This window comes from Manacus vitellinus, unplaced genomic scaffold, assembly GCF_001715985.3.
Source record: "Manacus vitellinus isolate BGI_N305 unplaced genomic scaffold, ASM171598v3 scaffold_18_pilon, whole genome shotgun sequence".
Taxonomy (NCBI): domain Eukaryota; kingdom Metazoa; phylum Chordata; class Aves; order Passeriformes; family Pipridae; genus Manacus; species Manacus vitellinus.
The window spans coordinates 8736807-8755264 of record NW_021939324.1 but is presented as its reverse complement, the minus strand read 5'-3'; the positions used below and the strand labels follow the sequence as shown (position 1 = coordinate 8755264).

At 40.1% G+C, this 18458-nt stretch overlaps 1 protein-coding gene across 1 annotated transcript in view; it reads right to left on the bottom strand.

Annotated features, from left to right (window-relative positions):
• Nucleotides 1–6062, bottom strand: part of TNPO1 (transportin 1) — a 54294-nt gene extending 48232 nt beyond the window's left edge. Inside the window, exons 1-3 of the mRNA XM_018070418.3 lie at nucleotides 5887–6062; nucleotides 5600–5713; nucleotides 2947–3022 (exon numbers count right to left, since the gene is read on the bottom strand). Of these exons, the coding sequence (XP_017925907.1) occupies nucleotides 2947–3022; nucleotides 5600–5704 (181 nt within the window). The 5' untranslated portion in view covers nucleotides 5705–5713; nucleotides 5887–6062. The remainder of the gene's footprint in view (nucleotides 1–2946; nucleotides 3023–5599; nucleotides 5714–5886) is intronic.
• Between the last annotated feature and the right edge of the window lie 12396 nt (nucleotides 6063–18458).

Sequence of the window (18458 nt, the reverse complement as noted above, 5' to 3'; positions counted from 1 at the left end):
ATGGGGGGGAGTGGTAGGGGAGCTTTTCTTTTAATTTAACAGTTAAAGCTCCTGAACCACTTTTCTAGATTAATCCCACTCAAAGATACCTTCCTGAAATGCGTAGCTGGCAAATTAACACCTGACCTCACATAAAAGTCTTTTTCTTGCTTAGCTTCAAAGATCTTTCAATACCACCAGGCCAGGAAAGTTCATAATGGAATGGACTCATGAAACCTGCTGTACAGATGAAGTTTAAATTTCAGACTCAACAGAAAACATTCACATCAATCACATAAGACCACTTCGGATCCCAGTAATAGCTTAAAAAAAGCTGTTTCAAATTCTATGTGCAAAACTACATGAGTTATTAGTGTCAGGATTACCAGAACATAAATTATCATCTGGAAAGAATTCTGCTGAAACAAAAACTTGGCAGGGAGAAGGAGGGGAGGGAGTGGGGTGGGAACAGGAGCTGTCTCCATGGTAATGTTTCATCTACAGTAAGGTACTCTGAATGACTAACTCATCACATGAACAAGATCAAGAATTGCAGAGACACTGCTCTATCTTGAAATGGTTTAAAAAATCCAAAGTATTTTGGAAATAAACTTAAAAAACCATCCTTAAAGCCTATGACAAAAATAGTACTAAAGTAGTGTTCTTGATTCCTGCTCATTCACCTTCAGAGTAAAAGATCATCTCAAGGACTCTGATTCTTGACTGTAAACCTAAACCAGGCCATAATAAACCAATCCACTGAGATAACACTCCACTGAGACCAAATTCTAGAGTTCCCATGTTTGGATAGGGTGAAGAGTCAGTCGCTAAAGCACAATCACAAAAGCTTTGTATAACTGCAACAGGATTCATAACTGCAGTTATACAGGCCAGTACAAAGTATCAAGACCATCATGTATTTGTCTCAATATTTTCCCATTAGCCTAGGTCCCACTGAGAGCCTCACGGACAGGGGAGGGAGAGATGAATGCAACTCTTTTCAGAAACTGTGCAAAACTAACCATGTCCCAGGTGAATGACAATGGACATATTTCAGTCAACCACGTATGAAACACATAAAATGATCTGAGAAGAAAAAGCAACATGCACGCACTCCAGAAGACAAATTATTAACAGAATACAGAAGATCACCAGATTCTGAGCTCAGTTCAGGGGACCAGGAGAAGAAAAACCACAAAACCAACACTAAGGGCAGGGCTGTGTCACTACATTATCTGTGAGGTTTTTTACCTTCCAAACCAAAAAGGAATAGCTACACAAACAGTGCATATATTTTCATTTACAGATAAAGGACGAAGAAGGGCAAAGTAGCAAATTGTGTAGGTGTCACAAAACAAATTCAAGGACAAAAAAAAAAAGTGAAGCACCTTTCTTGTCACATCCTTTGTACAGACTCCATATCCCACTACTGGACTTGCTCTGCTTGTTATTTTTCTGATAAAGTACATGGTGTATCTATACTGGCTCCTTTCTTAAAGATTCAGTATCCCAGCTGACCCTGGTGTTGAAAACTCTCTCTCTCAAACTCAAGGTACTTCCCCAGGGCCTTACAGATAACCAAGTGACTTCCTACGCAGAATAAACAAAAACACCGGGATATACTCCAGCCTTGAAACAGGAAAATATATTTTCATCTTCCTCTCTGTTTCCCTCCTCATAAAGTAAGCTGACAGAACAACCAAAACTAGTTAAAACCTAAGACAAATGTTCTTGCCAATTTTTGAATGTTACAGAGCAACACATAATAAAATCTAATTCAAAAGGTAAAAACAAGTATTCAGAAACCACAATATGAAACACTGAAAGGCAGAAAAAACATTGGTTGTAGTAAGGCAGCTTTGACCTTGATCTACAGCTGTGGCCTGGCAAAGGAACAAGTAAAACATCATTAAGGAAGAAAAGTGTGAGAAAGAGAAAAAAACCAGTTGCAGGTAGAGGAATGTGTTTGGACATGAGAAGAGATGCCGGTGACCTGTCAGGAGACAAGATGGGGTACGTGCACAGAAGCTAGAGACCAATTAGTGATGAGATACAGATGTGTGAACAAGAACACTTAACCAGTGACATATATTATATTAGCTTGTGGACAGAGAAAAAGTAGATAAAAAGAACAAGTTTGTTTATAATAAAATCTTTTGCCATTGCCTGCCAACCTGCAGTCCCAGAACATCATGTAGGCTGCTGTCACTAATAGCAGAACACTAAGGGAAAAAACCTTAGAAAACAACCCAAATAATCAAACATAATGATTACAAACACATGCAAAGAAGACAGATGTGGTAAAACAGATCTTGAAACAAATTTCCTTTCTCTGTCAAAGATATCTCAAGTCGGTAGCTATAATATACTGAAATTACAATCTTTCACACACCCTGATCACTACCAAGGAATTGTCTGAATTTACCAACTGATAGAAGCTACACACTATGCCATATACAGCTTGTACTAACATTTATAAGAATAAAACAACAGTTTAATAGCCAGTTAATTTCTAACTGTATTTTACTACAATTAAAACTTCAGAATGAAGATCATGACAGACATCTTTGGACAACTTTAGTATGTATTCTTCGAAGTATTTAGCAGTGTCATTACTAGGAAGATTGTTAATGTAACTGAACTTTGTTCAGTTACATAGTCATGATTGATCACAGTTATTCCACAATTTAACTGCAGTCCAACAGAGGTACGATGCTCCAGCACTTCTGGGAAGATTTGACAGGACATTTATAACATAATACATTCTAAGGGTAAAACTACAAGTACCAAAAAGTCATCAGGCTTTCTCCCCACAGAGCCTCCTGAGAGGATAAATGAGTTCTACATGATTCAACTAACTAGAAAACTGCCTAGAGGCACCAGCTTTTTATTTCTTTGAAGCTAAATAACATAAAATAAAAAAGGCAAAAACAAGTAAAATAAACAGTCACTATCTCAAGAACTTACCTTCAGACTTCAACTTCGTGAGAACAAAAATCAGGTAGTTGTTGAAATCTGGATACTGATTGAGTTGTTCTAGTTTCTAAAGAGAGAAACTGTTAAGGAAATTTGAATCTTCAAAAAGAGCATTTATAGCTTTTGGGATACAGAGATTATTAAATGAGTTATGTACTGCAATATCACTTCAACCAGCTGTGACTATAAGGTCACCAGGTACAGAGTATGAACAATCTAAAAACAGTTTCTGTAATGTTCTTGCTGATACAGTAGCTTTCATGGAGAAGTCTTAAAAAATCCAGGGACAGATATAGAAATTAACAGATCCTTAAAAATATTTGTAAAGCCATATCACCAAAACAGGCAGTTGAACATTACTAACAACTGTGAATTCCTATGGATCAAAAAGTATCAGAAATAAGCAGAAAGTACTGAAAGAGCAATACTTAACAGAAACTTAATGAGAAAACACTCATTTGGTCTAGGAAATGAAGACTAGCTCTTAGACCATATTTTCTTAACTTCTTCACTCACTCCACCTTTTTTTTTAATCAAAGAAACAAACAATATCTTGATTTGAAAAATATCTGTAACCTTACCAATCCATAACTTTGTTAACACTGGGTTTTGGCTAACCTATACTCCTCACTTTGTTATATTTGAGATCTAAGCATCCAAATGTGCTAAAACATCATCATAAAGAAAGCACATGACAGAATCAACATACAGAGTTTTTTGGGTTTTATTACAAAAAATTATGGACTTAGAGTACTTTAAATTTGAAAACATTAATCACCACCGTGCTTGGATATGCTACTAAGTAGCATTCTGCAACAGTCCTCACTATTTTTTGTGGAAACAGTCTCAAAGGGCTTTTTTTTTTAATTATGGGACATGACCTGTTAAGTTGTATCAAAACATTTTCCCAAACTAATGTATAATAATGGTAAAACTGTGCCACTTCTCTAACCTTTACAAGCCAACATATGAGGACCTCCTGGAAAACACAGGTATCAACACAGCAGGGAGTTTCCAATACCATTTTAAAAGAATTTCAAACATCAGTTAAAGGACTTTGGTTCAGTCAATTTCTACCCCACTTCTAGAGAGACAGCAACACTTTTACTGAACATCCCGAATACAGACTGCTATATTTCAATAAACAAACTGGATGCTATTAAGTTATTTGAAGGAGAGCTTTAAAATCTAGTTTTGCACTGAAGCTACACTAGCAACACTGTTGCTATAAACACTTAGGTATTTGAAATACTAAACAGCACCAGTTAAGTTTGAGGCATTATGAGAACACTCCATTGGATGCTTCTGTTTCAGATATTTCAGAGGAAGCAACTGTGTTTCAAAAATCTGAAACACAGCTGAAAGAACAGGAGGATCGAGATGAAATCTACTTTCACCTTTCAGATAAAAAGGGAAACCTTCCTAAGTCTGACTGCATTTGCTACAAAAGTCTAGAAGTGGAGCAAATTTGGATTCAAACACTTACAATAAAGTAAATATATACAGATGCACATGTTCTTACCTACTTAAATTAATTCTGTTGCTTTCTGTGAAGCCCTTTAAGCAAATGCCTTATATAAAAAGGGATCAAGATGACAAACTCATATCCCTCATAGAATTTCAGCACTTTTAGATGTTTCCAAGCACTTATATGGCTAGTCCAAGGAGCAAGAGACAATTAACGAGGCCTGTATTTTTTAATACCTTTTTGAGGTCTATTAGTCTTAATTTAAAATTTTGCTTTCTCAATCCTCACTTCTTAAAATCTATTCATCACTTTTACAATCAAGAGAGACCTGGAGGTTGGGAGGGAAGGAGGAGTAAAATATCCCAGCAACTCACAACACTAACACCAAATGCACTGCAAAGCAGCACAAGAAGGTACAGTGAGTACATCTCCCCCTTTTCGTGAATTTAAACATCTGCAATGAGCAGTATTTCAGGATTGGGCTTCTAGGCAAGCAGAAACATCCTCACCACGTACCAAAATGCGCAGTGTCAGAGACGGCAAGGACCATGAGGGCGCGCAGGCAGCAGCTCCGCCAGCTACGGCTTTCGCCTCAAATCCCACCGCCGGAATCCTTCGGGATCCCCCTGCCCGCCCCCCCCGCGCCGCAAGGGTGGCGGGCACCGCGCGTGGGTCACCCCCGACCCCCCGGGGGGACCAGAAGGGTGAGGGCCGCGTTCCCGCCCCGCAGCGCTGGGGGCTGGGCGCTGGCGCAGCGTGGGCAACCCGGGAGAACAGCGGGTACCGGCAGAGCCGCGCCAGAGCCCGGGCTTTGAAAAGGGGAGGGGGGAAATTTAAAATACTCCCCCAACGGCCAAACCCAACTCGGTCTATGGCTCCGGACTCGCAACAGGTGCCCCAGGCGATCGCCGGTGGAAAGGCGCCCCGCGAGCCCACAAGCCGCCTCGGGCTTTGTTTCAAAACGCCGCGGCCACGGCCGCCCCGACTCCGGCGAGGCTTCGGCCCCCGCCGCTGCGGCGGCTCCCTGGGCAGGGAGCAGGGCAGGGCAGGCAACAGCAGGCCGGCCGCCTGCATGCGCCCGCGCCCTGCTGCCGCGCAGGCCGCGCTTCCCCCCGGCCGCCCGCCGGCTCGCCGGCCCCGGCCGCGCGGCTTCGCAAAACCTCGGGCCAAGGGTACTTGTTGCACGGCTCTCTGCGTGGTGGTGTCCGGGGACTGGGACTCCTTGAGCAGCTGCAGGATCTGCTGGAGACCCTGCTCGTCGGGCTTCCACTCGTACTCCATCTTGGCTGTCTGGAAAACAGCAGACAACAGGCGGCCGCGGTTGGTGGCGCGGCAGGGGCCGGGCGGGGGGCGCAGAGGAAAGGAGTGCCGGGCCAGGAAGGAGGGCGCCGGCGATGCCGGGCCGCTCGGCTCTCACCTCCAGCCCCCAACAGCCGCCAGCCAGCTGGCCACAGGACACCGACCTGCTCCCGCTGTCTCCACGCCGAGCAGTGACTGAGTCACGGCGAATTTGTGATCCGGCCCGAAGAGCCGCCTCGCGTCCTGCTGGGTCCTAGCGCCGGGCACGCCTCCGCCCGCCCGGGCCGCCCCGGGCCGCCGGCCCCACCGTCCGCCTTTCCCGGTGCGTCCCACACTGCCAGGAGCCTGCGGGCGACAGAACGCGAGCCCCTCAATCCTGGCCGGCGGGAAACGGGGCGCCCACGCCGCCCACCCGAGAACAAACAAAAACCTCCAGCAGACGCGACAGGCGGGGGGCGAAGCGGCGCCCCGGGCCCGGCCTGGCCCCCTGGGACAGCGCCCGGCAGCGAGCGCGGAGGGTCCCGCCCACCCTCGGAGGAGAAGCGCTGGCGCGAAGGCAGACCCAGGAGTCAGTAACGTGGTACCTGCGTTGCAGCCTGATGCACTTCTACGTCATTTGGTTGAGTGCTGAGCAGATCTCAGAAGTTCCCAATTTCACTTGTAAGGAGGGAACAGGTCCAACTACGCGAGGGGGGGGTTGGGGCTGGGGTGTGCAAACTCAAAAGAAACTACATCTTATCCTTAGCCCCAAAATATATCAGGGGAGATCTCTGGTCAAAATTAGCAATTTAGATAGACAGATAGATAGATACATACATACACACACACATATGTATATATGTAATATGTATGCATCACATACATTGTATGTATATAGCTATTTTTATGTATCATACATATACTAATAGGAAAACTAAGAACACATGCTGCTTAAAACTGGTCTAAAACGTGCAAGTGAAAACCAGTAATTCCTTGGCTTTTTACAGTCTTACTTTTAGTCACTGTATTTGTAAGCATCCCACTTGGCATGAAAACTAGTTTCTGCTGCTTCTGCTGCTGTACAGAACTCAGGTGAACACTGCACATCCCAGTCTTAATAACTGTCCAGAGGCATTACGGTCAGGGAACAATAGCGATTCCTAAGGGTGCATCCCAGATAATTTGCAAAGTGGCTCTTTGTCTCATCTCCCCAACACTGACAGTCACCTGGCCAGTCTAAGGTGCTAAGAAGTGTCCTGAGCCAACTTTCGTTCTATTACTATGAGATGCTATTCTTGAAGAAGGAGACAAAACCAGACTCCAACAAAACAGCAAAAGGAACCATCACGGGCAACAAGACAGTAGTGTATATATACGTATGTATATGTATATATGTATATGTACTTACACGGTGAAAGAGGGTATTTGATGAAAGTACGCACACTGGAAAAAGAAGTAAAGTATACAGAGAAGTATGCTGCACAGTATACAAGATAAAACCAATGGAGAGAACAAAAAGAGCTTATGAAAAAAACAACAAGAAATAGGCTACGTTTCTTAACCTCTTCTATGTAAGCAACTGCTGTAGTTACCACAGGATTTTTTCAGATACAAACTACAAAAGCAGCATAGCTCTTAAGAGCTTACAGTATTTAAACAAGACGGAATCAGCAAGGTAGCTACATAAAGGCATGCCACCAGTTACCAGGAAAGAATGGGCACAAGATTTACATGAGATTTTTGTGACCATGGTAAATCTCCACTAGTTTTCCTCTAGCATAGGAACATGTCAAAACAAAGGATGTGGACCCATACCATTAAAACTGATGTTCATGGCTCACACCATATAGGCAGGAGACATCTTCATAGGGACGCTTGCATAGCGGGATCAGATGAAAGCTGAAGTCCAACAAATCAAGGCAGAGATAATCTAGGCCTCATTCCCCTAACTGCTGCCTTACCAGGAAGGTTGTTGAAACTTGCTTTTATTTGAGACTGTCAAGTTTGTTTGAACTCGGTTAGAGCTTCAGAAGTTACTACTCAGAAATTGGTGCAAGGACTGCATTTGTCTAATATTATCAGGAAACCAGTTGTGTTAAACAAAAACAACATTAAATATGGGAAACAGGGGAAGAGACCAGAAAGGAAAACTGAGAGACAGAACAGGAAAAAGCAGAAAGAGAAGCAGGCCATGGATCCATAACTAAGAAAAATGTAAGTTTCCTTTCCAAAAATGTAACCAAAATTAAATCCTACTAACAATTTCCATTTTCTGCAGTGGAAAGGAGAGAAAAAGGACTACAAATTCAAGTGTGAATTAGTAGAGATATGTAAGTACTTTAGACTATCATCCTCCAAGATAGGTTCCTCCTCAGGTTACATATAGGTACCATATAAAGAAACCAAAGGAGTACACCTCATCTTGCAGAATACCTTCTTATCTTGATAATTTCTCCTAAGTTATTCTTACCTATCTCTAGCCCTTTAAATTATATAAGGAATCAGGATAAGGTAAAATAATTTGACTGAGATAAGAAAAAAATGCAGATTGAAAGGATTACAGGAAAAAAATGAGAAACCCATTTATTTCAGTATGCTTTGCCTCTTTGTTTTCTACTATCTGTTTTCCTCAAGCAAGAATCTTGTGTAGAAAAGAATTCAGAATCTATGTTAAACAAAGCACTAGCATGAAAGCTACTGTTTAAAACATAGCCTGGTTTGTCTCACTCAACAAGCAGAATGCACCAGAACTAAATTTGAAACACTTGTCTGTATATGTAAGGATGACAAAAGTTCTCTGAAAACAGGAGCCTTGCACAAATGCTGATGCTAATATTTGATTTCTCTATTATCCAGCTTTCATATGTCATGCACTAGCCAGAATCCAGTTTCAGTCACTTTACCCTTTAGAAAAATTTTCCCAGTGTTTAGTTTTACCCTATTGGTAATACTGGATTTCTGATGGTTTGGGGTTTGTTTGTTTTTTTTTTTTTCTGAGAATTCTAATAGCTACCATCTTGTCATAAAATTCAGGCCCTGATGCATGTAATATTGGTTTTTAATAACGGTAATCAAACATTTGATCCATTGCTAAATCCAGGCTTCTGAGTTTCCATGCAGTGGAAAGCGCTTATAGTGTCTCTCTGTATAGAAGGCTCAAATTACCGAGGTATTACTCTGCTCTCCACTGCTGGCAAAATCCTGGCAAGAATACTCTTGAACAGACTCATACCCACTATAGCAGAAGGAATTCTACCTGAAAGCCAATGTGGTTTCAGAGCCAACAGGAGCACCACAGACATGGTATTTGTTGTCAGACAACTGCAAGAGAAGTGTAGGGAACAGAACAAAGGTCTCTATGTAACCTTTGCTGACCTCACTAAGGCTTTCGATACTGTGAGCAGAAAAGGTCTATGGCAGATTTTGGAATGTTTAGGTTGTCCCCCCAAGTTCCTTAAAATGATCATCTCACTCCATGAGGATCAGCACGGCCAAGTCAGATATGGCAATGCACTTTCTGAGCCCTTTCTGATAACTGATAGTGTGAAACAAGGCTGCGTTCTTGCACCAGCCCTATTCACAGTCTTTTTCAGCATGATGCTCCAAAGGGCCACGGCAGACCTCGATGATCAGGACGGTATCTACATCCAATATCGTACTGATGGAGGCCTATTCAACCTAAGGCGACTGAAGGCCCACACCAAGACCTTAAACCACCTTGTCCGGGAGCTGCTTTATGCTGATGACGCCGCCCTTGTTGCCCACACAGAAGCAACTCTGCAGCGTTTAACATCCTGCTTTGCAGATGCTGCTGAGCTCTTTGGGCTGGAAGTCAGCTTAAAGAAGACAGAAGTTCTCCATCAACCTGCACCTCAGGAAGTCTTCCATCATCCCCACATCACCATTGGCCAATCAGAGCTCAGATCAGTTCAGCAGTTTAATTACCTAGGTAGCCTCATCTCCTCGGATGGTAAGATTGATGGAGGGATAGACAACAGGTTAGCAAAGGCATATAGTGCTTTTGGAAAGCTTCATAAAAGAGTTTGGCGAAATAAACACCTAAAGAAAAGTACAAAGATCAGTGTTTACAGAGCCATTGTGCTGTTTACTCTCTTATACGGATCTGAATCATGGGTCATTTACCACCACCACCTGCGACTCCTAGAACGCTTCCATCAGTGCTGTCTCCACACAATCCTGAACATCCACTGGTCATATTATGTGACCAATACATCTGTTCTTGAACAAGCAGCAGTTACAAGTATTGAGGCCATGTTACTGAGAACACAGCTGCGATGGGCAGGGCACATCTCCAGGATGAAGGACCACTGCCTCCCTACGATCCTGCTTTATGGTGAACTTGCCACCGGCTGCCGCAAGAGAGGAGCCCCAAAGAGAAGATACAAGGACTCCCTGAAACAACATCTCAGCCTTGGCCATATTGATCACCATAACTGGTCTACTCTGGCCTCCAATTGGGAGGTCTGGAGACACACCATCTATAACGCTGCTGATGCCTTTGAGAAAGCATGCAGGGTCACTCTCAAGGAGAAAGGGAAACGCAGAAAGAATCGTGCCTTGCAGAATATACCACCTAAGGAGTCTTTCTGCTGTGCCTTCTGCAACCGGACGTGCCTGTCTCGTATTGGCCTTTTTAGCCACCAACACACTTGCAACAAACGTGGGTAGAGCCCTTCCCAAATCTTCGTTCGCGAAGCCCAGCCATGATGTACAGAAGGCTTGTATGCACAGAGGAAATAATTCCATAGGTTTATGTGTAAACCCTTTTATGTCAGGCTAAGAGTGATGTAGATTAAGTTAAGCAGAAAAAAAGCTCTCGTAATACAGAATACATGTGTTTGTGAAGGAGCTCATGCAGAATAGCTACTGCTATACTATTTTCCAGTGCCTTCCATCTGGAGACATGCACTAAGCTTTCACTTAAAAAACCAGTGGTAGTCCTCACATCTAGCATATCAAAGGAGAATCCATTCTAAAACATTTGGTGCAGTCTTTCTGAGTTCAGCCATAGGATACAAGATTAATATTTATTACAAGAAGATTTATTTGAATAGTCTTAGGAAGGAGTTTGACCCTGTGAAGCACCAGAGAGGTTACCACGGAGACTGACAGAAAAACATCTTGAAAGGCTTTTTGTCCATGACTGCAACATCTATGAAATTAGTTTTCTACTTTTCCAGAGCTATAGTTATTTCATTTCCACAGTTAGAGACACCAAGTGGAAAAATAGCATGTTGCTAATGATTTGCCCCATTGTAATCACACATGCTGGATACTAAAATGGCAGTACATGCTCCTAATGCTGGGAGCCATAAAACAATCTAAAACTGAATGGAGGGCTGTTTGAGAAAACCGTCACCTCCTGAATTTGTGACAGAAAATATCAGATCTATCAGCTGAAATCCAAAGCAAAATCTTTTCCCATCTTCCCCCCCGCCCCTCCTTGACCAGCCCCTCCAGGACACAAGCTTCTTTATCCAATTCTAGAGTACTTTACTTGCTCTCCTATGTGATACATAGGAACCTCTCTAATTGCCTATCACAAGAGGTATTTTGAAGATATGGAAAATAAAGAATAACTATGGACTGGGAGGTGAAAATGGAATGTCCTGCCCTGAATATCAAGCTTCATTCATTACTGTAACAACCTAAATCTATTCAAAGGGAGTAAGTGGGTATACAAAGGGAGGAGTCATTCTTGAGAGTCCAGAGTCTTATTGTAATCTATTGTCAAATTTCATGTCTGAAATTCAGCATGTGGTTGTTGCCAGCTCGAAATTCTTTCAAGCATGATTAGTGTCAAGTGCATATGAACACTATTCAACTCCCTACTTAAGTAGCAGATGTAACTTAAAAATGAAGTTATGGATGAAAAAAGCCACATTCATTGATGAGTATGATATAAGACTGTGAGAAAAGAGATAGTCCCTGAAATTCTAACATTTACTTTTTTTCAGTTATGCATTCATCCTGGTCAACTAAAAGAGATTAGTAAAAATAAAGAAACTACCAGATGTGAGATTCCTGTCTTGACTTTCTGCATACTTGAGAAAGTGGTCATAGCCCCTGCAAATCTTGGAGGGAAAGTCATACAATGAGAGAATCCATGGTGGGTGCCTGTTCCTCTAACAATGACTCAGCCATGACAGACCTTTGTGTGAGGCCTGGTGCCATAAGCATGCAATAAACTTCTCTCGCTCTTCTTTTTCAATAATGTTCAGCGAGAAAGTCTTCTCCTGAAATAAGGAAGAAGCTCACCACAGCAAACACAAAGGAGAGTATACTTCATCATGAGACAGTGCCAAATTTGGGGAAGTGCATGGCCCTGAAAATAATGCATTCCTTCTTTAAAATTAAATTATTCACAATTATTAAAAACTTAATCTAAGTAAGCGGTAATGCGTTTTTAGGCTAACTTCGAAAAAATCTGTATCGTTATGAACCAAAATACATCACAGTTCTCCAACTGTTGTCACTATGTAGTCACTTATAAACCAATCAATTTTAGTGCAAAATATGTATAGAGCACTTATATATCCCCATAAAACAGTTTACTGGTTTAAATGCTTTTTTGTACAACACCATCTTAATAATCATAAATAATAATGCAGAAACATATTTGGTATACTTTACACTAAAGTGTAAAAATTAGGAATCTCATTAAATAAGAAACAGGTACTGAGGCCCTTTTGCCAGTAGAAAGAAGTGACAAACACAAGTCAAATGGTGTATTTATTTGTAAGTATTTTTGATGCATAAATGAGATGAAAATTATCTATTGTGGAAAAGAAAAGCTAAATTAAAACAAAATACACAAAATTAAACTTGTCTGCCTTCCAATTTAAATTATTAGTTATGTTATATTGTTTAAATCAGACCACTGTCTTTTCACAGTATGAACCAGCACCAACTGTAAAGAAATGAGTACAAAAAACATCTCAAAAAACTGATCAGTCTCCTCTGGAAAATTCATCAGGCATTACTAGGAATTCAGTATAGCGTTCAAGGCAAAAATGATATTGGGAGCCTCAAGAACTGATTAATCAGGATTAGGTTTTATTTTTACTTCTTAGCAAAATACCTTGCATCCAAGGATACACAGAATTTAGAACCACACACTCACCTACTTTCCTCTGTCTTTTTCTAAAACACTCAATGCTTTTTAAAACATTCACACACAGATCATGCACTAAGACATGCTACTGTCAGTGACACTGCCACTGTCAGATCTGTCATCGGTGGCAACACGGGTCCTTTGGTCATACTTGCAATACTGATGGCAATAGTGCAGGCTAAATCATCATTACTGGTCATCGTAACAGAAGGTGAGTATATTGTTCCCTGCATAGCTGATGAATTTCCTTACTCCGGTAAGTGGCTTATCTGAGGTCCTTAAGATGGTGTTGCCTCAAGGAAGTGAACAGTATTTGAGTTTCTGTTAGTCCTTGCATGACTCCAGCGAGCTGGTATCTGTCCTGCATAGGGATTAATGGGTGGAGTCGTATGTGAATTGGCAGGGACACAAATGGAAGACAATTTATAAAGCTTCAGAAAGAAACTGGAATTCAACCTTATACAGTGAGCCTGAGTACAGGGTGTTCTCTAATGTCAGATAAATACTCTGAAATTACATCCTCATGGAAAAGAGTGACAAAATTATTACTGATCTGGGATGGAGTTCCGTCCAAAAGAGAAAGCTGTGCACATGATCATCAGTAAGGGCAGTCAACTGCTCCAATCATACACAAATTTAAAAGGAAGACACATAAATAAGGAATAACACATAAACATAAAAGGAATAATACCCCAACTAACCTAATCAAAGAAGCAAAATCCTTAACGTAACAGATCTTATTGACATCGCTAAAGAATGACTGCACATTCCTTATTCCTCAAGCTCAGCCATGACAGACCTTTGTGTGAGGCCTGGTGCCATAAGCACGCAACAAACTTCTCTCACTCTTCTTTTTCAATGCTCTTGGATATGACATAGGAAGATGAGATTTTAGAGAAGCCTCAGACTTTCAATTAAACAGGATACTAAAGCTGCTATAGCTCGAAGCCAACAGATATCACAGAAGAAAGCCTAAAGTGTTCTTCTACGCAGTTGTTCATAGCCCTTTCCAGCAATGGGTGTTAAGAGATCACTGAGTAATTACAGGTAGCCAGGTGGACTTACACTGTCTGGTTAAAAAAAGGCTAAAACACAGCAAGTAATTAAAAAAGAAATGTATAACAGTTTAATTCTTACTGTATTCTCTCATTTCTACCCTTGTTTTTTGAAAAAGCAGTCTCACAACTGTATTTGTAAGACCAGCTGTGAAGCAGTATTGAACCAGTGTAAAGGAAATTGCAAGCAAGTCTGAATACAGGCAATGCACCTTGACTAAAGCTTCTGTTACTGTTTCTACACAGACAGAGATTGTTGTTGCACAGATCAATGATCATGTAAAATTCCTTAGGCAGTTAATGCAGCCTTAACCAACTTGCTCCCAGTCCCTTTAGCAATTATTTTACCTCTTTCTGGTTCAAATGAAGCATTTCATGCCAAAAGAAGAAACACTAGAAACAAAAAATTAAATTAAATGTACAATATATTCAGATTAGAAAAGCAAAACAGACCTAAAGAATCTGAACGTATAAGAATATAAACAGATGAAGCATTTAACTGTCATTCTTAGTTGAGTTTTCAGTATCTTCATCATTTAAATACTTATATGTTGGTTTGTGAAGGATATCAGAATGGTATTCGAATCAGAGATAGCTGCTGTGATTAGTTCCTCAGTCTAAATAGATACCTATGTAAATTAATTCCTTTAAAATGCCACTAAGAAATCAACCAATACACAACAAAAATTACAGGGTTTTTAAAGGTTTGGTTTTAGTTTTTCCTTGCCCAAAGGTAAAGGAAATTTATTTAGTGGAGGAACTATAATTTAAAATAATTCAATTTACCTTAAATGCACAGGTCATTTAATAACTTTAAGGCCACTTAAATATATTTTCAATAAAAACCTGTTGCAAATGGCTTCACCAGCTCAACTAAATAAATTTGCTGCCATTCTACATATCATCTTTGTCTTATAATAATGTAACCACTACATGAAACATAAAGCTATGAAGAGCTGAAACCACAGTCACAGGCTAAACTGTCTATAGCCAAGAAAATAAATTAATGTCTCCATCCTATAAAACAGTTTTACACATTATCATGCTGCTGAACATGAGCTTTTTTTCCTGCTACTTATTTTATGATCTTCACCTTGAGGCTCAGTTTATTGACCTGCAGCATGCTTTCTCACATGATGTCCTTTAAAACATATGTTTTAAATGCAAAAGGCATTCCAAGATACTTTCTGCCCTTTCTCACATTTTATGTGGAAATTCTCCTTTGGCGACATGTTCACAGACATCTTAAGCCTCTCTCATAATTCTCATTCTCCTGGCATTCGCCTATTGAAAAGGTTTATCTTCTGTACTGTAATTCAGTGGTAAACCATATGCAGAAAAGACTATTTTGTTATATGCCTAAAATGTTAGAGCCTTAATTCATATGTGGAGCTCCCGGGCACTAACGTAACTAAAAATTAACTAAAAAATGTTATATTAAATTAAAAAAAAAAAAGCTATTTTCTGCATGACATAGCAGCCAATTTTTTAAACTCCTTTCAAATTATCTTCAATAACAGAACTCACTGTTTGACAATGGCTTGAAAAAGGTATCTCATGTACAATTAAAAACACTTGCATAAAACTTGGTCCTACCATCACAGCGCAAGACTAATACTGTTAAAGCTGCTGAGGATGGATAAGAGCAATATTGATTTTAAATATTTTTTTCAGGAATTCAAAATTGAAGTTAAAAGTCTAACTGAGGAAAGCAGAGTTCAGTCCCAAACACTTTAATAAGCATAAACTTAATTAGCATAAACTTAAAGGACAGTTGTATAATAAACAGTTTTCTCTAATATACACTCAATGAAAATGTAAACAGGACAGCTGAACTTCACTTAAGTAAAAATTTGTTTGCTTTCATTCAGATCTCCCCAGAGCAAGGCTGAAGTAATTAATCTACACAATACTGTGAAAATGGAGTCACGAATTTTATTATCTTACATTGATATCATCTTCTGGAGGACCCAAGAATTAAATTTCTATGAAAATGTTACACTATATGTAACCCCTCTGAACTTGAGGTTTCTCTTGTAAGCTCCACAGAAGACACTAGAAGAGATGTTGCAGACCTTAAAAGCATGTACTTACTGTGCACCTTTTCTAGAATTCCTTCTGACAGACATAATGTTTTATCACAGACATCAAATCCTCCTTTACTGGATACCTTTTTACAGTAATGTCTCTCCTCCCTATTTACCACTTTATCACCAGAGCTCTGCTACTACCTGTGATAAAACAAGAGCATGAAGAAAACTGGAAGAAAAATAAAAATGTTATTTTCTTTAATTGTTCTCCCTACCTGTAGAATTTTACATGAAAACCAAATATATCAAAGTAACATATTTTATTTGTGAAAAAAGCAAGTCAGATTACCAATAATTCACAGGCCAAGATTTAAAATTTCTATCATACTATAAGTTCAACTTGTATGACCTCAGACAATTTAGGATATTTATTTGTTTTTATGGGTATCCTCTTTCTCCTAAGCTTCAAGAAGTAAGTGTGGTAAAGAATTTGTCCTTTAATTGTCCATTTAAATCTGTATTTTTCTGAATCAGAAACATCCTGAAATATTTATCCAAAGCAAGATCTCCAATGAGATCATCAAAAGATAGCCTCTGCTGTCTTATTTAACCTTTCTGTTTTCTTTTTTAAAGAGAAAATCCCACCACAGCGGAGCTAAGGTTATCAAAGCCTCACTGTAATCCATTAGCCCTGTTACCTAGCATAAAAGAAACAATGCAAGGACAGTAACCTCCATGTCTGCTGATTCTCAATCTCATGTGCTGATACAAAAATCCATATCATTAACCAGGAAAATATTAACACATGCAGCTTCATATACTCTGGTTTTTCTTATTTAAAAAACCCCATATCTCATCTTTAAAATATTGTATAACAATTCATTAAAAAAAAACAAACAACAAGAGCTGAACTCTGTGGTGGCAAGGTTAATCTTTCTCATAGTATTCCTTATCAGTATCAACTTCTCCACCCCCCAGAAGAGTGCAAATGGAAGCAGCAAACAAAACAAAACATATCTTGAAGTGCACGCTGCAAATGAAGGAAGCAGTGAATATTGTCAACTGTGTTTTATTTAATTTTTGTTAGCTATTTTGATTCTATGTAATCACTGAGAAATTAAGACAATCACTGGAATGGACAGTGCTTAACCTAAAATATGCTTCCTTGCTAAACTGAAAGACATATTATCATCACAGTTTGTAAAATATATTACAAGTACTCATTGGCTCAGGAACAAATAGAGGTCTCTCCTGGGAGAACAGGGGTTTCCCCAGAAGCAAAAAATTGTGTGAAATTACTGCCTTACCCAGTTTTTAGTGGAGAAACACAGGGAGACTATAGAAAGTCTCCTACAGAGACGTGGAAGATTTTGGAATCAAAGTGTCTGAAGTAATTTGTTAATGTGACCAAACAACCAACCAGATTTTAACCAGGTTAAAAGATTTTAAGGAAAGCAGATACCTGAAGATGTGATATATACACACACACACATATTTGCATTAGTGCATACATGCGTGTGTTAGAGAGAATCATGAAACAACATTAAGTTTTTTTTAATCAAGCACTTCCCCTTACCAGTTGGCCTACTTTCATTCCTTTTTCAAGGGGCTCCAAAAGCATCCTGCTTCAGACTCTAATGTTTTCAGCTAGCAATGACTGGTTTCTCATACAGAAGAATGTAACTTCATTGAGTCTTGTGTTACTGTTAATGCAATTGATTCCCGTTTGCTCCATTCAAAGCCCATCTTGTTTGTTTTTAACTACTTCTTATGGGCCAGATTCAACAACTGAAGCTTCCACCTCTTACGCCAGCTCCATTTATTTACGTTACACCTAATGGACTGTAGTCACTCCTGATTTCCAGACACAGAGCTCAGTGCTTGCCTGCACAAGAAAGAATAACTTATTTTAATTTAAGGTTGGATTTCTTTTTCCTGAGGAATTGACTCAAGCAAAACTGATGTAAAACAGACTGAAACATCTATTTGGACTTCTGCATTGATTTAGCTTATGTGGTATAAAAAGCAGATCTGTGCTTTTTAGTCTCTGATGAAAATTATTCTTTCCCTTACACACTTGTCTACTTCTGACTTTCCTTCTTTCTCCATAAAAGAAGTGTCCAAACTGCAGTGCACATGACACTCATGTCTGCTGCCATGAAACACTCAAAACTTAACTGAGCCACAGCTTCTGGGTCTCACTGCTCTTATACAGCCAGCACAGCAATGACCCCCTGGCTTCCATAAAACCTGTGAGAACAGTCAGGAGCTACTGCAGCCACTGCTCGCACTCAACAATAATGAACAGACCTGCACTTCTGTTCAGTACACCGGAAGAGCAGCAAGACATGGTGAGGTAGGAAGAACAGGATTAAGGAGATTCATGCACACAGAGGAAGCCAAGGCTCCACTCTGTTGTTGCGGGAAATTAAGGTTTATAATTTGGGTATGTGGAGGAGAAGGATGTGACAAGTCTGACATTAACAGTAAGCTTCTATGGATGCATGAATAGATGAGGAAGGTTAAATGTGAGCATT